This window comes from Balaenoptera musculus, chromosome 1 (genome assembly GCF_009873245.2).
Source record: "Balaenoptera musculus isolate JJ_BM4_2016_0621 chromosome 1, mBalMus1.pri.v3, whole genome shotgun sequence".
NCBI classification, from domain to species: Eukaryota; Metazoa; Chordata; class Mammalia; order Artiodactyla; family Balaenopteridae; genus Balaenoptera; species Balaenoptera musculus.
Genome location: NC_045785.1, coordinates 68,807,518 through 68,830,079, shown reverse-complemented (window position 1 = coordinate 68,830,079; position 22,562 = coordinate 68,807,518). Strand labels below are relative to the sequence as shown.

General features: G+C 34.7%; 1 protein-coding gene across 5 annotated transcripts in view; it reads left to right on the top strand.

The window, feature by feature from the left end:
* The window catches only part of ADGRL4 (adhesion G protein-coupled receptor L4), a 125,153-nt gene that overhangs the window by 66,459 nt on the left and 36,132 nt on the right, over positions 1-22,562 (top strand). For 3 of the 5 annotated variants that reach the window (XM_036829550.1, XM_036829541.1, XM_036829558.1), the window contains exons 3-9: positions 1,061-1,213; positions 10,698-10,847; positions 11,317-11,387; positions 12,176-12,355; positions 12,467-12,650; positions 14,090-14,206; positions 17,844-18,049. In XM_036829550.1, the coding sequence (XP_036685445.1) occupies positions 1,061-1,213; positions 10,698-10,847; positions 11,317-11,387; positions 12,176-12,355; positions 12,467-12,650; positions 14,090-14,206; positions 17,844-18,049 (1,061 nt within the window). Of the gene's footprint in view, positions 1-1,060; positions 1,214-8,622; positions 8,870-10,697; positions 10,848-11,316; positions 11,388-12,175; positions 12,356-12,466; positions 12,651-14,089; positions 14,207-17,843; positions 18,050-22,562 lie in introns of those variants that run through there. The other 2 variants (XM_036829575.1, XM_036829567.1) reach the window with 2 other exon arrangements.

Genomic DNA, 22,562 nt, shown 5'->3' with positions numbered 1-22,562 from the left:
CCAATAAGCTCACACTCACAGACACTGGGGATTTGGACTTGAGTATATCTTTTTGGGAGACACAGTTCAGCCCACAGGAGGATCTAATGTCTCCTCCAGCCCCTCATAATCATTTCTGAGAAACACTTGTTTTCTATTTCATTTATTTGACAGACAATATAAGTCTGCTTTCTGATTTTTAAAAAGGGTTTATGAACCTATATATATCTTTTCTGGTAAATTACAGTATAAGAGTATAAGGGTAAGGACCATGGATCATCATGTAATTTTTTTTGTATTTGTGTACCCTTCCATATACAGTACAATACATATGATAATGAATAAATACATTAATGAATAAATGAAGGGATGCAAACCAGGTAACACAATATTCTTCTGGGGAGTAAGTGACAAAAATAAATGGCACATGATTAGAGTATATCAATGTGTAATCTCTGATTTTTCATTTTTAACTTATGGTATGCTTTTGACTGATTATAAAGAGTATTATAATTTCACAAATAAGATATTCATTGACATTATAATAATTAACTTATATGTAAAAATTTGAAAAATAATCCAATATAGATTCAATAGCTATGTTTAGTGTTTTTGAAGTAAGAGATTCTATTTTGCTTTGCAACTGCAAAGGTTTCACATTTAAACAAAAATAACCAAGTATGGAATGTGGATTCTTTTTTTTTTAATTAATTAATTATTTATTTATTTGGCTGCGTCAGGTCTTAGTTGCAGCACACTGGCTCTTCGTTGCAGCATGCAGGCTTCTCTCTACTTGTGGCACCCGGGCTCTAGAGTGTGTGGACTTAGTTGCCCCGTGGCATGTGGGAGCTTAGTTCCCCAACCAGGGATCAAACCCACGTCCCCTTCATTGGAAGGCGGATTCTTAACCACTGGACCACCAAGGAAGTACCTGGAATGTGGATTCTTATTATTAACTTTTCTTAGAAATAAACATCACATACCTTAAACTATTTAACGGGCAAAATTCCCAAAAACTGATGGAAACTAGGAATTCATCTCAATTGTATAAAAATAATGTTTTAAATTGATATGTCCACAGATGATAATGAGTGTGGAAATTTAACGCAGTCCTGTGGTGAAAATGCTAACTGCACGAACACAGAAGGAAGTTACTACTGTATGTGTGCACCTGGTTTCAGATCCAGCAGTAACCAAGACAAGTTTATTACTAATGATGGAACCATCTGCATAGGTAAATTCAACTATCTAACTTAAAATTTGTACCTATCTCTTATTGCTTATACCTCCAGAGATTAAATAATATTCAAACCAAATTCTGTCAGTCCTTGATTGTACCCCATTGTTAATACTATCAAAAACTTCATTAATTCCCTTAATTCTCCAGTATGGTGTCAGTTACTATGGTATATTTATCCAAGGGTATAAGAAAAAGAGATTTTTTTTTTTGAGAATATCAACCAGTTTACCAAAAAAAAAAAAAAAAATCGTCAAGTTATGAGATCTAGCATTGGTGGCAAACAACAGAATAAATGTTTACACTTTAAATAATATATTCCCTCCAGAAAATTATCATTGGTATCACCAGATATTGATGCTTATATAAATATGAACTCTGAGATGGACCCTACATTTTCCTAGAAAGTGTTCAAGAAAGCATTACTTGTGAAAAAATTGTCCTAGTGCTTTTACTGCTGCCTGCTGAAAGTTTGTCACACTTAAGATCTGCATTCTGTTTTTCTAAACACTAGAGTCCTATTTAGAAAATCATCTCAGATTCACTAAAATGTCTTCTGGAGGGATATTAATTTCAATTCAATCCCTAAGTGAAATATTGTGAGTCTGAAGAGAGTATCTAGATTTGTTTTAATGTCCTTCTGTTGTATTTTGGTCACACACTTGATTTATCAGATCCTATAGTCTGAGAAAAATAATTGCATAGAAATTTCAAAAGATGAACAATTTTCAGAGACAAATTCTCTGGAGCCAAAGACTTTAACTTTGAAAATACATTATGAATAATCTTAATCATGGTTTCTAAGAAATTGTCCAGTTTACCAACAGCTAGTATAATTATGATTGATAATAATCTACAGAATTAACAGATGAACCAAGGCCCTGAGAGTTAATCACATAACCAGGGGTAGATATGAGACTTGAACTCAGGACCGTACATGCAACATGGGCAGGAGTAAGGTGCTGCTTCTACTTTCCGTAGTTAGATAAACGAGAGATGTCTAAATCAATAGAGATCACACTAAAACCTTTGATGAGCTTCTAGTGAGGTTCTCATCAGTGAGCTAAGAAGAAGTCTGGCAATGTTATTATTAACACACATGATAGTCACGAGATAATGTTCGAAGAGAATGTATCATTGAAATGTCTGTATCAAAGAAATTATCCTGTCTTGTGTATTATTGTTCATAGCATTTTCTCTGCTACATAAACCAGGTAGATTTTATTCTCATATTATAGCCAAGGGAAGTTAAGAGCTATTCCAGATTCACACATTTAAGATAAAGGGAAGATTAGAATCACAGTCTTGTATCTAGAAAGCCATTGGTATTTCCACAAGAGTCTTAAATGTGTGGCCATTTAAATCTCACATGAATCTGGATCATGCAAATGCAGTGGATCAACTTTGCAAGAGCATAAATGATTTAAAATATGAGAAAATAATGCTATTTCTGTTGAATTATAATTTTGTCTTTATTGTTTGCAGCAAAAATTTTTATTGGATTATAGCATTACAATATATGTGAGAAATTAGAATTTTCCCAGAAAACATAGTACCCCACTCTTTGTTCTTCTCAAACCTAAACTCTTGTCTCTAGTTTTAGAATGTTATATAATGTGTGCCTATTTTATCTTTAGTAGATAAGTTCGAACTATGTAGCTGTATAAGCTTTACTAGAAATGTTCTAGTTAATGAAGAAATGCAACTTATAACATCTTACTCACTGGAATTTAATACAATTTTAACTGTGCTCTCCATTCCCTCTTGTCTCTAGAAGACATCTGTCTTTTCATCTGATCATGTTTACTTTGACTATGCCTCAGTTCACAAAGGGATATATATTTCTCTCTCTGTATTCCTTAAAAGTAAAGAATTCCTGTTTAGAAAAAAATTAATCACAGATACAGAGAAAACACACACACAAAGATAATTGAAAGCCAACATTTTACGGGGGTGTAATACATTTGTAATGTAAGACTCTTTCTCCCAGTACTCAATTATTATTGAGATACTGTGGAAGGGCCCTACATTTTTGCTAATTCCCCTTTTAGCTATTTTAAGTAATCAGTAAACAATAACTTAGATTAAAACCCAATACCCAATATTGAGTCCTTCAATTTCTACCTGTTTTGTTTGATGGATTATTCGGTGAAAAAAGTCATTCTCTGGAAAATTGTTATTTCTCACCAGTTTTGTTGTCCTTAAAGATTAAACTTTTTTCAGAAGCAGAACAGCTATTTCTTTTCCTTTTTTTCCCCCAGTCCTATAGTAATTTTCCCTGTGCACTGTGATAATCCTCAGGGAATTTGAACAGAGAATCATAATTCTGTTTCCTTTTTACATTAGTGTATCACCTTGTAGTATATTGCTTCTGATTTGAAAGTTTAGCTGATCCTTAAATTCGACATGTCTGGTAATTATAGTCATTAAGAACCTCTATAAAAACATAATGAGGAGGAACCAAGATGGTGGAGTAGACGGACGTGCTCTCACTCCCTCTTGCAAGAACACCAGAATCACAACTAGCTGCCAGAGAATCATCTACAGGAAGACACTGGAACTCACCAAAAAAGATACCCCACATCCAAAGACAAAGGAGAAGCCACAATGAGACAGTAGGAGGGGCACAATCACAGTAAAATCAAATCCCATAACTGCTGGGTGGGTGACTCACAGACTGGCAAACACTTATACCACAGAAGTCCACCCACTGGAGTGAAGGTTCTGAGCCCCACATCAGACTTCCCAACCTGGGGGTCCGGCAACGGGAGGAGGAATTCGTAGAGAATCAGACTTTGAAGCCTAGTGAGACTTGATTGCAGGACTTTGACAGGACTGGGGGAAACAGAGACTCCACTCTTGGAAGGAACACACAAAGTAGTGTGCGCATCAGAACCCAGGGGAAGGACCCCAGGGGAGACTGAACCAGACCTACCTGCTAGTGTTGGAGGGTCTCCTGCAGAGGCAAATGGTGGCTGTGGCTCACCTTGGGGAAAAGGACACTGGCAGCAGAAGTTCTGGGAAGTACTCCTGGGCATGAGCCCTCCCAGAGTCTGTCATTAGCCCCACCAAAGAGCCCAGGTAGGCTCCAGTGTTGGGTTGCCTCAGGCCAAACAACCAACAGGGAGGGAACCCAGCTCCACCCATCAACAGTCAAGTGGATTAAAGTTTTACTGAGCTCTGCCCACCAGAGCAACAGTCAGCTCTACCCACCACCAGTCCCTCCCATCAGGCCTCTTAGATAGCCTCATCCAGCAGAAGGCAGACAGAAGAAGCAAGAAGAACTACAATCCTGTGGCCTGTGGAACAAAAACCACATTCATGGAAAGATAGACAAGATGAAAAGGCAGAGGGCTATATACCAGATAAAGGAACAAGATAAAACCCCAGAAAAACAACTAAATGAAGTGGAGATAGGCAACCTTCCAGAAAAAGAATTCAGAATAATGATAGTGAAGATGATCCAGGACCTCGGAAAAAGAATGGAGGCAAAGATCAAGAAGATGCAAGAAATGTTTAACAAAGACCTAGAAGAATTAAAGAACAAACAAACAGAGATAAACAATACAATAACTGAAATGAAAACTACACTAGAAGGAATCAATAGCAGAATAACTGAGGCAGAAGAACGGATAAGTGACTTGGAAGACAGAATGGTGGAATTCACTGCTGCAGAACAGAATAAAGAAAAAAGAATGAGAAGAAATGAAGACAGCCTAAGAGACCTCTGGGACAACATTAAATGCAACAACATTCACATTATAAGGGTCCCAGAAGGAGAAGAGAGAGAGAAAGGACCGGAGAAAATATTTGAAGAGATTATAGTTGAAAATTTTCCTAACATGGGAAAGGAAATAGCCACCCAAGTCCAGGAAGCGCAGCGAGTCCCATACAGGATAAACCCAAGGAGAAACATGCCAAGACACATAGTAATCAAATTGGCAAAAATTAAAGACAAAGAAAAATTATTGAAAGCAGCAAGGCAAAAACGACAAATAACATACAAGGGAACTCCCATAAGGTTAACAGCTGATTTCTCAGCAGAAACTCTACAAGCCAGAAGGGGAGTGGCATGATATACTTAAAGTGATGAAAGGGAAGAACCTACAACCAAGATTACTCTACCCGGCAAGGATCTCATTCAGATTCGATGGAGAAATCAAAAGCTTTACAGACAAGCAAAAGCTAAGAGAATTCAGCACCACCAAACCAGCTCTACAACAAATGCCAAAGGAACTTCTCTAAGTGGGAAACACAAGAGAAGAAAAGGACCTACAAAAACAAACCCAAAACAATTAAGAAAATGGTCATAGGCACATACATATCGATAATTACCTTAAACGTGAATGGATTAAATGCTCCAACCAAAAGACACAGGCTTGCTGAATGGTTACAAAAACAAGACCCATCTATATGCTGTCTACAAGAGACCCACTTCAGACCTAGGGACACATACAGACTGAAAGTGAGGGGATGGAAAAAGATATTCCATGCAAATGGAAATCAAAAGAAAGCTGGACTAGCTATACTCATATCAGGTAAAATAGACTTTAAAATAAAGAATGTTACAAGAGACAAGGAAGGACACTCCATAATGATCAAGGGATCAATCCAAGAAGAAGATATAACAATTATAAATATATATGCACCCAACATAGGAGCACCTCAATACATAAGGCAACTGCCAGCAGCTATAAAAGAGGAAATCGACAGTAACACAATAGTAGTGAGGGGCTTTAACACCTCACTTACACCAATGGACAGATCATCCAAAATGAAAATAAATAAGGAAACAGAAGCTTTAAATGACACAATAGACCAGATAGATTTAATTGATATTTATAGGACATTCCATCCAAAAACAGCAGATTACACTTTCTTCTCGAGTGCACACAGAACATTCTCTAGGATAGATCACATCTTGGGTCACAAATCAAGCCTCAGTAAATTTAAGAAAATTGAAATCATATCAAGCATCTTTTCTGACCACAACGCTATGAGATTAGAAATGAATTACAGGGAAAAAAATGTAAAAAACACAAACACATGGAGGCTAAACAATACATTACTAAATAACCAAGAGATCACTGAAGAAATCAAAAAGGAAATCAAAAAATACCTTGAGACAAATGACAATGAAAACACGATGATCCAAAACCTATGGGATGCAGCAAAAGCAGTTAGTTCTAAGAGGGAAGTTTATAGATATACAAGCCTACCTCAAGAAACAAGAAAAATCTCAAGTAAACAATCTAACCTTACACCTAAAGGAACTAGAGAAAGAAGAACAAAAAACCCCCAAAGTTAGCAGAAGGAAAGAAATCATAAAGATCAGAGCAGAAACAAATGAAATAGAAACAAAGAAAACAATAGCAAAGATCAATAAAACTAAAATCTGGTTCTTTGAGAAGATAAACAAAATTGATAAGCCATTAGCCAGACCCATCAAGAAAAAGAGGGAGAGGTCTCAAATCAATAAAATCAGAAATGAAAAAGAAGTTACAACAGACACCACAGAAATACAAAGCATCCTAAGAAACTACTACAAGCAACTCTATGCCAACAAAATGGACAACCTGGAAGAAATGGACAAATTCTTAGAAAGGTATAACCTTCCAAGACTGAACCCGGAAGAAACAGAAAATATGAAGAAAACATAATGAAAAACTCCAGTACAGGGCAAGAAATGACCCTAGCAAAATTCTATATCTTTAGTCTATATTCAAATACTATTTTCCATGGATGAGGTAATTTCGTTGCAGAAGGCTTTGAGTGAGATTTAGCATCCTGCCTATTTTTCCTCTCCTTGGAATCAGAGTAAAACAGAACTTCTGGTGCTCAGCTCCGAAGAGACCTTGTTCTAGACCCGCATTTCACAAGTGGGGAAACTGAGGCATCCAATGGTAAAGTGACTCTCCCAAAACCAAATGAGTAGAACCCAAGAACTTCTTCACGTTTTCTGTGTGCTTAAGAGCAGTGTTAACTACTTGTAAATTTTTATGTCCTATTGCCTTAGGTACCCTGATAAGTACAGATTTTTTTTCTGGCTTTGAATAATATTAACATTCAATTTTGTTTTTGCAAATTGATTCCACTAATTAAACATTGTATCTTTTTTCTTTGCAGTCTATGAGTTAAACAACATTAGAAAATTCAGTTATTGGTGAAAATTATAAGAATCAAAACAATCATATGACCATGTTTTGAAAGAAGATTATGATAAAATACTGCTGGGTTGGCTCATTGTAGACAGGAAAAACAAGCATAACCTTATTAATGAAAAAGTAGCAAATGAACTTTTTGACATGCAAAACAAGGAAATGCGTGTTATGATGTACTTACATTTAGCGAAATCGAGTTATTAGTGTTGAGTGTTAGGTTGGTAGTGGAAAAAGTGGATCAGTTATTAAATATAGTTTGTCAATTCTAGCCTGACTGAAATAATTATACAGCAGGAATTTAGCTTTCATGAAAATGGGGGAAGGGGTTCTTTTTCTCTTTTACAGCTCTAGGGAGTACCAAAACATGGCAATTTAATGAGACACTCATTATCAATGTGTTTTCTCCAAACCTACATACTCACAGGGCTCCTGCTATTAAGAAAACACACAATATGAGTAGAATCACTGGACCTGATTCCCAATTACAATATCAGGTACCTACTATATCTTAGGCACCCCTCCAAACACCTTTACATACATTTCCTTGTTTGTTATGAAAAAGAACTCTTCTGAGTTAAGAGTATTTTTATAATACTACCCAAGGTCACAGAGCTAATGAGTATTAGAATCAAGATTTGAATTAAGGTCTTCTACAGGGCCTTTGCCTGTAGGAAGGAGGATACATAGTGGTTTTATTAGATTCAATTAGGCCCTACAAGAAATTGCAAGAGATGTTAGTATGGATCTCGATGTAAAATGGCAGTCACATTCATTTTGGCTAAGCCAGTTTCATCCCTTTTGGGCATGGGATACTCTTTCAGTATTTTATGAATCTCTTTATATTACTAGGTAGCAAGGAGGCATAGAGTGATATGCTAAGGATAGTGGAAGCTCTTTGACTACCCTGACACACAGCCAGTTGTGGTGGTCACACACTCTGTACCTGTTACTAGGTTAAACTCGGTAAGTTCTACTGCTGAGGCCCAGAGTGAGAAGGATATCAAATTCAGCAAACCTCATATCTACATTTTAGTAAAAAGTTAGAGAAACAATAATGTAAACAAGGAAAGTACAAACAATTTAGAAAACATGTCTTTGACGGGATGATTAAGGTTTGAAAAACATTACTTTGGTAGGGTGATTAATATTCTTTTAGAATATTTGGAGTCAGAATATAAAAATTTGCATAGTCTTAATCTCAAATGTTTATCTCCCAGGGTATGACCTCATTATTTTTACAGATTAACGTTCTGTCACTTGGTGAATTCAGAAGCTGAAATACCCTAGTTGGTCCAAAGCTGACGTGCTGGGATAGCAGACAGCTGAGTGGGTGCTGGGAGGGCTGGAACCAGAGAAGAGACCCCAACATAAGGACCTCAGGGTATGGAAGATGCACAGGGGAAAACTGAAACCATCAAGAACACCAAGACTGTACACCTGTGTCCAAAGTGCATGAGGAAGAATGCAAATGGAGTTTGTAAAGCTAAGATCGGTATGCTGCTGAGAGATTGGGCTTAGGACAAAGTTCCCGAGAAAAGTTGCACTTTTGAATGATTTTGAAATTGGGAGAAATCAACACTTCATTTTCAGTTAGCCATAGAAGGTATCTGAAAATATGAAGTGGGGGTATTCAGAGAACATAGCTTTCTTTCCCATGAAATAAGTTGTTCTATTTATGATACTTCATGGATCTCTTCACACCTTCACTGGGGTATTATCCACATTTGGGTACTGCACAAATGACTTCTTCAGCACTGCTCCAAAAAAGACTAGTCTTTTGCTTTCTCATATTTTTTTCTCATTTCATTGATCTCATGAAAAATAATAATTCTAGTCTGCCCTCCCACCTGACTTCTTCACTTCAGCCCAACCTGGAATGTTTTTGCTCATGATTCTCCAGATCCCAAGAGCCAACCTGCTATCACTCCCTCCTTTATTTCTGTCCTTTTTTTGTGTGGAGTGGCAGTTTATGAACACATATATATAGAAATTCGAGGAAGAGGGTGAGGGTGCTAGGGCAGCATTTGTTTATTTAAAAGTAGAGAACTTGGACTTCTAGGTAGTACAGATCGTGACTATGAAGACTTGGCAGAAGAACAAGGGGTTTTCTACCTCTTTTTCAGGTAGTTAATAGTCTTCCTAAGTCCAGTACCCTCACCTTCTTAACTAATGGAAATTTCTTCAAGAATTGGCAAGAGACTTACTGTCAGTTCCAGTTTCTGGTGGTGTGAGGTTTAATGGGTTTTTTTTTGTGTGCCATTATTGCATTTTTAAAATGAGAAATGAGGATCAGCTACATTTCAGATAACTCGCTAGATGACATCTTAATTGGACTTTGATTACTCCCCCTTATTATGGCAAACAGGATTGTGCCACTCTATGAGTCTTTAAAAAATCAAATTATATGTGCAAGATTACAGATTAATGCATTAATCTAACATAGAGAAGCTCTAAGATGTCAGGGCTAGGCTAGGAGCACAAAAATCTTTACATTAGTTTAAGTTAATGATCTGGACTCTTCAGTTCCTTGGAATCATTCCCTATTGGAACTCTGCCTACTGGCAGAGTATTTATTCTGTATTTATAACTTTCAGACATATTTCACTATTCATTATAGTACGTAAAATTTTAAATTAAGAATATAAATTATGTGAGTTTATAACTTACCATTTTTATTGTAGCTTTGATATATTGCTACTGAAAATCTAAGACTTAATTCTGTACAGTTTGTTACTTTACCTTTGATGACCATGTATTAAGAATCATAGTAAAATATAACCTGAACAAAAGTATTAAATTCTGGTAAAATTTTAAGGGAGTGGAATCATACATTCTGCTACATCTTAATTTTTAGGTTTATTTATATGGAAAAATGAGGCTTTGGAAAGAAAATGGGCTACTCCTTTTTGCCCTCCAGATTACTCTAAACTGAGTTGTTACAATCAATTTAATTTAATACTAGAAAACAAAGAATTCTAAATGTATTTTTTAAATTAGGTCTTTAATTAGGAATAAATATTACATCATCAATGATTGAAATTACTCTAATGACTTTGTTGATGAATCATGCTATTCAGAAAACAATTCAAGGGTTGGTCTATGAATAACATTTTCAATATATTGTCAAAATGGATTGACCAAATCAAAGTTAAAAATATATATGCAGCTAAGTTTGCTCTGTCATTTTCCAAATGATGGAATTTTTCTTGCTTTCTTGTAAAATTTGATATGAAATCACTAACTGTATGTAATACTATTATCAACAAGGTAGCAACTATATGAGCACTAAATTAAAATTTTAATTTTTCAAATATCCCCAGATATAGACGAATGCAGTGAATCATTTGCCTGTGGTGATCATGCAATGTGTAAAAATGTGGATGGTGGATATAACTGCTCCTGCAAGGAAGGTTACCATACATCCACAGGAAACTCACAGTTCACACCTAATGATGGCACTTATTGCCAAGGTAAATTATATTATTAAATTTTATGTATTATCAAAGCACTATGTAAAATATGTACTACACAGTTGTGAAGTATCAAAGAGCTACATCTTCCAAGAAATGTGCTGGTAGTCCTTTATCTATAAAATGGAATAAGAAAAGTTACACTTTTATTTAATGAAAGATGTAGACCACATGTTTTATGTAATTACCATACCCTGTTTCCTTAGGGTAACTACAATTTTCTATTTTCCATAAAATATTGCATTTTAATGAATAAAAATAAATGAATTTTTATTATGAATAAAATTTTAAAATGAATAATGAAAAAATTTTTTAATGAATTTTCATGAATAAAATAAACGAAAATGAAACTCAAATGATAAGAATGTTTTTAATGTCTAAATAGGTGAGCGAAATCACTGGAATCAATATAATTATCTTAGGAAAAATATTTTTTAAGACTTAATATATAATCTGTTTTTTTCTACAGAAATTGTGAATCCAGACTGCCATTTAGATGATATCTGTATTGCGGCGAATATTAATAAAACTTTAACAAAAGTGAGTAAAGGTATTGAATTAAAAATACACTCTATTTTGACATTTTGGTTTCAGTTTAAATCTTTCCAAAGTCGCTTTTTTTAAAAGAGTAACAAGCAGTTGATCTTCATGTAGAGTTGAAACTGTTTACTTATAGAGATCTAAGTATTTGATAGGATTAATTTGAAATCCCCCAAGTACTGAAGAAGACTTACATATTTAATTTAAGTTACTTTTTCACTATTCAGTAGAGTGGAAAGTTATTTTCAACATGTAAAGAAATTGGATGGATAAAATAGTAAAAACACACTTTGACCCCAGGCCATTTTCAAATTCTAAGGAGACATAACTGAATGCAACTAGATTTTGTACATCAAAGTAAATACTATTTCAAAGAGTAAACAAAGTAGGACATTCATAAAATTACTGTCCTGAGATTAGAAGTATGAGTCTCACATGACTCATTAACAATGAGGTAAAAGCAAATTGCCATTTTATCATGTAAAAAAATGTCTCTGGTTAATTAAAATCTAATTCAAATTAAGTTATAATTTATTTTAATTAATTTTAAAATGATAAATTCAAACGTATTGCCTTTCTGAAGTAACTTCTATGCTTTTTAAGCTATTTGCTAATCCTTTGTAAATAATTTCAGGTTTCATTGCTTTGTGTTATGGTTTAGGTGTAGTCTGATAACTTAATGTATAAGAGAAAAAACTCAGAACATATTTATCATGCAACATTTATTCTTGAAAAGATCTAGTAGTGCTTTAAACTGGTTTCCTTTCTCTGGACTCATTTTTGTTCAGATTAGGCACATAGAAGAACCTGTGGCTTTGCTACAAGAAGTCTATAGAAATTCTGTGAAAGATCTTTCACCGACGGATATAATTACATATATAGAAATATTAGCTGAATCATCCCCATTACTGGGTTATATGAATAGCACGAATTCAGCCAAGGACACCCTTTCTAATTCAACTCTTACTGTAAGTATGTTGAGCTTTAACTCAATATAATTTAGGCTTAAAATTTTCCTTACATTTGTGATTAATGTAAAAGTCCAACATTTTTAAAAGATATACTTTTTTTTTCAACAGGAATTTGTAAAAACTGTGAATAATTTTGTTCAAAAAGATACATTTATAGTTTGGGACAAGTTATCTACAAACCATAGAAGAACTCATCTTACAAAACTGTTACATGCTGCCGAGCAAGCTACCTTAAGGCTATCTCAGAACTTTCAAAAGACCACTCAGTTTGATACTAATTCAAGTGATATAGGTAAGAAGCCAAGGTCAATTTCAAAGCAATCGAGTTTTCCAAACAAGCCATTCTCAAAAGAGAAGAAAAGTCTTTAAAATATTGTTAATTAAACTGGCAGTTGTTTTATCAATGTAGACATGAATGGTGATGCATATCACAAGAGTAGTTATGAATGAAGTGTGAATAAAAAGGATGAGTGCCTAAGATTTGCCACCTACTTATAGCCTCCACCTTTTCCTGTCTCTGAACTGTTTAGCATTTAAATGCTCAGAGACCATTACTCCCTTGTCATCTTATGACTTGGTAGGATCTGTCTTGACCGATCATAGTACAGACAGATTTTCTGGGTGTAGTATATTTCATTTTTTTAAGTTTAATTTGTATTGAAGTATAACACACAGACAGAAAAGTGCACATATGAAATGAATATAACTTGACAGATTTTCACAAAGTGAACACGTCTGTATAAACAGCACCCCAGAAGACCCCTCATCCCCCCGGCAGCCACTCCCTGCCCCGTACAGGTTATACCATCCTGACTTCTAAAACCACACCATGAGCATAATTTTTAGTGTCTCTGCAATAGTTATGGATAGATCATATTTTATGTAACCATTCCCTATTTTTCTAATGTTGAACCTTGAAGATGTTTATTTTTAACGTTGAAATCCTTTGGGCGTATATCTTTGTCCTGAATGTAGTATATTTAAATTTCTCATTAGGAATCCTTTGCCTTTCGATAATATAAAGCAATTAGCATAGCAAATTGGAATGTTTCCTGCTTTATGAAATCTCATATTTAACACATTAAGAATCTGGATCAAACTGAGGCTGCCTGTAAAGTTGTTCTGAGGAAACAAAGTACACTTTCTGCAGTAATCATTGCATATACACCCCTATTATATTTTCTGGTTGTTATCCTGCTGTGCACCTATAGATATACAAAAATCATTATCTCATCAGGATTCACCAGTTACTCAAAATTAAGGTAGCAAGCATTGTGACCATATATAGGAGCCTAAATTTCTATGATGTTCCTGCATGAAAAAGGTGAAAGTGCACCAGGTAAGGAAATTATTACTCAAGAATTTAAGTCAATCACTCTGTATATAATATATTATATTGTAGATATCATCCTCTAATACATTGTAGTTGCTTGTCTGCTTTAGTAATTATGATTCATAGCTTCTTTGTGTACATACATATTTTCTTTTATTTTATTCAATAAAAATAGAATTAAACCATGAATGCTATAGTGAAATCAAACAAATAAACATGAATCAGATTTTTAAATACAAATTATAATGTCCAAACATCATGTTCAGAATATGTTCATTCTACCTGCCGTAATTAAGAAGTTGAAATATAACAATGATGGATGAAATTGTCTCTAACTAAATAAATATATTGATTAAACTAATTTCAGAGAATTTATTATTTTCATGATTTTGTTTCAGCTCTCAAAGCTTTCTTTTTTGATTCATATCACATGAAACATATTCATCCCCATATGAATATGGACGGAGATAATATAAAGATATTTCCAAATAGAAAAGCTGCATATGATTCAAATGGTAGGACTTTGACAATCTTATATACAATATTTCAATGTTTTGCAATAAATACCATACATTTGATTGTATCATATGTGCATATAACTTGTGTGGTTTTCTATAGAAAAATATTTTATGTTTAAACACAGAATGTCCATATTTATATTTTAGATTTTCATTATGATAAAAATACCTGGGTAGAATTTTAGCGGATGATACCTAGATCCTTCTTGTCCTTGATCCTCCAACTCTGTAATTGTCTAATAATGTTAAGATCCCAGTGGAAATATACAAAGGAACTGTGATTTTATTCCTCATTTTGCAGCAGTCAGGTGCTATAATTTTCATAGAGTTCTTCTAATATTTCTTCTTCAGTAATCCTTCATATTCCTCATTGTGAGACTGAATTTGGGATTGTATGAGGAAGACAAATAGAGGTAGTGTTCAAAAAGGTAGAAAGTTATTGTTTAAGCTTGGATTTCTCTTCCACTCATTTCTTAGTTTTTGTACACTAAACTTCAACTAAACTAAAGGCAGGATTTCTTAAGAAATGGGACCCAAGAATGCTAGTACTAGCAAGTGACTTTACAATTATCTAACCTAATGTCCTCATTTTATGGATAATGGAACTAAGGCACAAGAAGCTAATGGGTTTGTCTCTATGTACATCAACAGATAATACAGAACTAAGACTTGAAGAGAAGGAGTTAACAAAGAAATCAGCCCTGACCAGCTTTCCCTTGTCACCTAACCACAGGCAAACTAGCAGCTGCTATTTTAATTTAACCATTTATCTGCTTTCATAGTGCAATGCACTTAGAAAAAAAAAAATCTCTGCTGATAATAGAATTGTTGCTGTTCACATATAGGTCAAAATATATTACCTATAAAACATGAATTATAATATTTTCTCAAAGCATTGTGAGTGGTCATACGTACAAACGGAAAATATATACACTAACACACATGTCACTTTTACAGACATCACTTTATTAAAAAATATGTTGTCTTTATTGTTAAAAAGCATGTTGCACATTCATTCTCAGAAGACCATCTTTTTAAAAAAAATTTTACAGCACTAATGTGGGAATTTTTTTTCTAATCCATTGATATTACCCTTTCCATTTTTTCTTGTCATTTTTTATTCAAAAGTAAGAAACAGATGGCCATAAAAAGCAAAAATAACTAAGCCATACTGCCATTGAACCCATGGCTCTTACCCCATTACATCATATTCTAATTAACCAAGCACACACGTAATATTTAGGAGCAGATCCAAAGAATGTGTTAAACTGTTGTATTTTCAAAGACAATTTGAGTAGTATTTGGAAGTTTAGAATAAAGACATTGAAAATACTTATCATAGTGACAGATGATGAAATTGTCATGGAATTAATATCTCAAAGAGATCCTGTCTTAGTGTATGGTAGTTTTGTTACATTTCATAATCACGCATGCAAACGCTGACATTTGAAAGGGACAGTAATATCAGCTCTCAAGAGATCAGAGGGAGAAAATTTATTTTCCTCATGGTTGAATCTTCAAAATAAGGACAAGTGTAAGAAACTGATCAAACCCACTCAATGATGTCTACATGTGATTATTCATTTATTGACAAAATTCCTTAATAAAAACATTCATTAGTTAAAAGCTGCATAGTGTCATTAGGAGGAAAATAAGGGTGGCACAGATGGATTTTTAATCTTTTTTATATACTGAATTTTAGTGTCTATCATTAGTGAATGAACCCCTAGTTTACTGAAAATAGGTACAGATCTGATATGAGAGTTAAAAGCTAGATCAGACCTAGAATTAGTGAGAAATCATGGGAATTAAAATAGGTTCCAAATGATTTATTTAAAAAAATGAACAAATACTGGATCAATATTCATAAAAAGGGATTTTGGACCATTCTACGTGGCATGAGTCTCCTTTTACCCAAAGTCAAAAATTGATGTTAAATAAATATTTTCCTTTAGAAAGTATCTGAGTGATTAATAGATTTTTAAATCCATGTTATCTCTTTGGTGCTTCATTTGATTTTGTACCGCCCACTACTACAACCTCTGAGAAGTTGCTGTTGCATGAACTGGTTCATCAGCTGGACTAGGTCAAGTTCCCCTAAGAGGTTTCCAGGTTCTGCTTCCATCCCTGGTCTGTCCATAGCAAATGCTGGGCTAGTTGTCATCTGGAGCCATCACAATTTCACTAGCCCAACCATGTTATACTAACATTATTTTTTTGATGTAAGTTTTCTGGGCTGGCAGTTTAGGAAAATATGTAATGTATCTGAATTTTAGCAAGGCTCTTAGCAGTATCTTGGGGTGCCTTTTTATACTAAGATAGAAAACGTGAATAGTGACACATTTTTGCAACTTCTAGCTCACATAACCATATCCAAAGAATATTAGTTATTAGTGTGATATTGAGATGTGGAGGGTTCCAACATTATATCACAGACCTTTGTTTTTGATGACATTATCAACATTTGTATTAATGATTTTGATTCATTTATGCTTTTCAAATTATTTGCTGGTGTCACAAATTTGAGGGAAAATGAATATGATAAGAGTTCTTCCTAATTTGTCCAAGTATCTAAAGCAAACATATAACATTTCTAGTTAATAAGTATAACAATAATCATATTAATATAGCATCTTAAATTTTACAGAAGACTCTCTCATATAATCTCATTTGGTCTCCACCTTATCCTAGTAAATAGCCAGAGGGAATATCACTACCATCATGTTATACATGAGAAAGCTCAAGTTTACCCAGGGACACACAAGTAGGAGAAATGACTGAAACCAGAACTTCTAATTCCAAGAGTAAATTCTGAATATAAATTCCTCAATTTACTGTCCATAATTCTGTACAACAGAGAAGGAATGTGACCTAAGTGACAACAGGGATTTTAAAAGATAATAGTTGTTGATGTTGAGTTGTTCACACACTTAATATCAGTGATAATGAGCTGCTGATAATGATCTCAAAAACCAAGGCAATTTGAGATCCGTTAAAATAGGTGTAGTGTCCAGGCTAAGGGAAAAATAGTCATGTGATAGTCTGTACTAATCAGGTAACATTTCTAGTATCTGGTTATGTGCTGATGCGCTGCATTTGGGGAGTGTCAGGGGTTCGGATAAATGGCTGCCTCGAAAGGCAATAAATTCCCTATGCTGCGTCGGCATAACTATATGTCATCAATTTTAAAAGGAAGCATTTCAGTGGGCATGAGGTTGAACTCAGTGGCATCTCACAACTCTTTCAATTCTGAACTTTCTTAATACTGTAAATCTGTGATAATTTTCTCCCAGTATCTTTCTAATTCATATATTTGCCCAGCAAAGTAGTAAGTCAAAATTTTATTTTTCAAGTGAATATACTTACTCCTTGGTTCTTAGTCAGCACTTGGATGTAAATTTATCTAGGACTATTTTTCTCCTACATATAGTCTGTGCCAAGGGGATGCTACAGTCCACAATCAGTTTCAGAGTCACAGAGGTCAGAGAATATGTCTTAATATGGTTCGATGATGTAAGCATAGATATATTATGACCCACATTTCAGTATCTGGGAATTTGTATGACTCCCTTTGTCTGGTCAATTTTTATGTTTATTTTAAGAATTTCACTGAATACACTTATTTGATTGACAGGCAGTGTTGCAGTTGCATTTTTATATTATAAGAGTATTGGTCCTCTATTTTCATCGTCTGACAACATCTTATTGGAACCTCAAAGTTATGATAAAGCTGAAGAGGAGGGAAGAGTCATCTCTTCAGTAATTTCAGTCTCAATTAGCTCAAACCCACCCACATTGTATGAACTTGAAAAAATAACATTTACATTAAATCACATAAAGGTAAGTTGTGTTTCTGTTGACTATTGATTATAATTGTGAAGCATTCAGAGAAATGAGCATTTTTGTGTAGTGTCACTTTAATTGTATGTGAGTTCTTGAGTTTAAAAATTCAAAATTGAAATAAAAGAGTAAAGTGGTTTCAACTAATTTTTCTATAAAATATTTTTGTACTTTCAGTGCTCTTTAAATTTTATAATAAATACCAAAGAATTTTATGTATTTGATTCTCTGAAATTAAGCTACGTTTTAGTTTTATTTTTAAGTACATTGTTCATTTTGGAAGTCTCCGGCCCTTCAAGGAAGAAGTTATAAAAAAGTATTAAAGAGATAAATGTTACTTGTATAATGAGGGAGGTGTTTGGTTAATTGTCATATAAAATAATACTGATTTGGGTGCTGATTAAAATAAAATCATAGAGAAGTTCATAATATTTCATAAAGAAATCATCTGAGACCACTTTACTCTTTTATTGTTATTCTAAACCTTTTTTCAAACCCATGTATAATTAAAACTATACAATAAAAAAAATGATTAGAAATAACTAAGTATTTAGGGTTTTTATAGACCTAAAAGTGAACAGGGAAACTCAAAATCATATTGTTTGCTGCATTTTTACAGTTAATGGTTTCTTGGGCTTTCAATTGAATTTCAATCCTAATACATGATTAAATTGCCTCAGAAACTCTATTTAGAGAATCTTGAAGCTGGGCAATTGTATTTGCATGTTTATGGGAAACAGGGGATTAAAAGAACATATAGTCAGCCCTCCGTATCCATAGGTTCCACATCCATGAATTCAACCAAACACAAATGGAAAATATTCAAGGGAAAAATTCCAGAAAGTTCCAAAAAGCAAAACTTGAATTTACTGCAGCCCATCAACTATTTACATAGCATTTACATTGTATTGAGTTTTATAAGTAATCTAGAGATGATTTAAAGTATACAGGAGGATGTGCATAGGTTATATGCAAATACTACTCCATTTTACGAAAGTAACTTGAGTATCCGTGGGTTTCGGAATGCGCAGGGGTCCTGGAATCAATCCCCTGTGAATATCAAGGGGCCACTCTATATGCTTCCATACAGTGCAAATGTGTCACTGTAAAGACAGACATCTGATGTAGAAAGAAACTAAATGTATAGAAAATGCAAGTAAATGGTAGCTCAAACCTAAACAATGGTGGGCATTCTGTTGAGGGAAAAAGAAGGTGTGAAATGTTTTAAGAATGGAAACTAAATTTAGATATTTTCAAATGCTAAATGCAAATGACCTTTTGATACTAGAAAACAAACATTGTTCTTTTGCATGGTCTCATGGTTTTTCTACAGTTTTTTTTTTTTAACTTTTATTTATTTATTTATTTATTTATGGCTGTGTTGGGTCTTCGTTTCTGTGCGAGGGCTTTCTCTAGTTGTGGCAAGCGGGGGCCACTCTTCATCGCGGTGCGCGGGCCTCTCACTATCGCGGCCTCTCTTGTTGCAGAGCAGAGGCTCCAGACGCGCAGTCTCAGTAGTTGTGGCTCACAGGCCCAGTTGCTCCGCGGCATGTGGGATCTTCCCAGACCAGGGCTCGAACCCGTGTCCCCTGCATTGGCAGGCAGACTCTCAACCACTGCGCCACCAGGGAAGCCCTACAGTTTTTATCAGTGGAATGTTTTGGCAGCTGAAGAGTGCCAAGGGCAACCCACTTCGCGCATCTCTGTTTGACACAGCAACAAAACGAAACACACATTTACACAAGAGTTCTTCACCATAGTTAATGAGAAAACTTGATTGTCCTTAATTGTCTTCTCTGTTCAAATTCTTTTCCCATTCAAAGTAATGACCACTCTGAAATTTCATCTCTTTCCTCTGACAGTACATTTACCCAATCCATTGCTTCCCTCTGAGAATAAAATTTGGATCCCATTTTATTCTCTAGGAAAATCAAAGTTATTTCATATATAACACCTTCCACTTCCTGATTCCCTGATAATTTACTTGCAACTTCACCAACTAGTATATACTTCATTACTTTAGAGGAATATTAATTATAGTTGTTATAATAATACAGATAATAATAATGATAATAGTTATAGCAACCAATACTTTAATAATGCTTATATGGAAACACGCTTTGTTCTAAATTATTTACTTTAATTCTCACAAGAACCCTGTGAGGTATGTACTGTTATCTCCATTTCACAGATGAGGAAACTGAGACTCTGAAAGATTAAATGCCTTGCCCGTGGTCGCTCAGCAACAACTGGTAGAACAAAGTTTCATACCCACAGTCTTTCTCCAGAATCCATTCTTCTGCAGCTAAGATACTCTCCTGCCCGATGCTATTCTCTGAATCCTTCCCCCACCTACCTCCCAAGTAATTAAGCTTTGTCCATTACCTCAACTTTCCTGGATCTCTCCACATTGGTCCCAGTGTCTCAGCTAACAAATAGGCTGAAGTTTCTGGCTTCCTACAAAATGGGAAAGCATTTTCCATTGATCCTCTATCTCCTTCACCCCAAACTTAATAACTCCTCTTATTTTTGTAAGCTTTAAAAAAATAGGTATGATCTATTGCCTTCATCTATAGAAAATGTGAATTTAATTTTCTTATACATATCTTCCCCTGTGATCCACACACTCCCCCAACTATTCATCCTCCCATGCTTCATCAAATTTTGGGTTAAATCAGCTTTCAATGTGTTATACACAGCTGAATCATGAGGCTGAACCATTTTCCAGGTATTAGTAAATTCCTTTAATTTAGCTTGCTTAGATTTCTATTTATCCATTACTAATTAGTCCCCAAACTTTCTGACAGTACTGTAAATCTCCTTATAAAACATTCAAATACATAGGATTATCAGCTAAATTAATGTTCTGGAGACATCCTTTTTAGGCCTCTGTGAACTTGATCCTGTCTGGATGGTCTACCCTTGGCCTTCTGTACGGCTATCAGACTGGACATCTCTGTCACCGTCGTCCTGGGCATGCAACTCTCCTCTCTCCTGTGTCAGATTCAATGTTTCCTTGAACCAGTGATTCCTCTTTCTTGGTTTATATCTCTGTATTTTGGTGGCATATTCTCCAGTGACTCTTGAGAAAGGTGCCCAGAAAGTCAAGTTTTTGAGCTCTTGCATTACCTTTTTAGCTAAGTATATACTATAGTTCTATCTTATCCGTACACTTAGATAAATTCCATGGTATAGAGTTATAAATTGTGCATAATTTTTTCTTCAGAATTTTCTAGACCTTGCTCATTGTTTTCTAGCTTTCCAGGTTAACCTGGGGAAGCTGCATGCAATTAATATTTTACTTAAAATTTACATTCTTTTGCAAGTGATCTGTCTCTTTCTCTCTCTCAAACTTTTGAGATCTTATCTTTATTCTCAGGATTCAATCAAAGATGAACCTTGGTGTGGATCTTTCTTTATTAATTGTACTAGGCATTTATGTGGTCTTCAGTTTTAGCGAATTTTCTATTATTATTTGTTTGCTAATTTCTTCCTCTCCAGTATCTCTGGTCTCTTCTCTTGTTATTCTTATGTAAATATTGGACTCCCCAGCTGAGCCTCTAAGGTCTTTTTTTTTTTCATTTTAAGCTTTCCTTTACATTTTTATTTTTTTTTCCTGCTAACATATTTTATTTCTACTTTATACTTAATTATAGCTGAACACCCTTATTTTTTGAACTCTATTTTGTTTCATGGGTGCAGTATTTCTCTGTGGTAGTATTTATATTTTTAAAAAATCTGTGTTCTACTCCCTACATTATGTTGCTCCTGATTTCCTCTGTTTGGCTTGTTGGCTTTTTGTTCTTTGTCTTTCATGGCAGAGTGTGTCCTCGGAGGTCTGGTGGTTCATGGCCATCCATCCATATCTAATAATGAGACATTTGAAAGATGATTGTGTGTTCAGGTGGCTTGTGGCAGTGGTGTGCTTCCCTAGAGAGTTATTATCAGGCTAGTTTCTGGCCATTGCACTGAAAGATCCTGAAGATCACTACCTAAAAGTCATTTCTCTTCGGCCTTTAGTTTCTCAGAAACCTTTTAGTCTCATGCCTAAAGACAGAAGCTCACTGAAAGGATTAGGAGAATAAAAAGAAAGTGGTGGGCAATGGTGGGTGCTCAGCATGTAGACAGACCTTCACTTAACCCCTGCTTTTTGAGTGATGCACTCTCAGCTGACTCTAGTTCCTCAATTCTAGAGTCCTTCTGGCTCCTCTAGCTTATCTGTTTGTTTGTTTTTTAACAAGAGTGGGATTGGGTATTTTCCTGGCAGTTTTGGGGGAACTGGATGTAGAGTTTCAATTTTCTTCACATAGCTTGACCTCTTTGAAAAATTTCTTGTCATCTCTCCAATTTCAGTTCAATCACTGTCTTCCTAGACTTACTCCAGTCAAATTGGCCAGTGCTCCAACCATTGATCTAAGTGTTGGATTTTGTATATAGGCCATTAAAGCGACTGTCTAATTGTATTAAAATCATCTGGGCTGGGCTTCCCTGGTGGTGCAGTGGTTGAGAATCC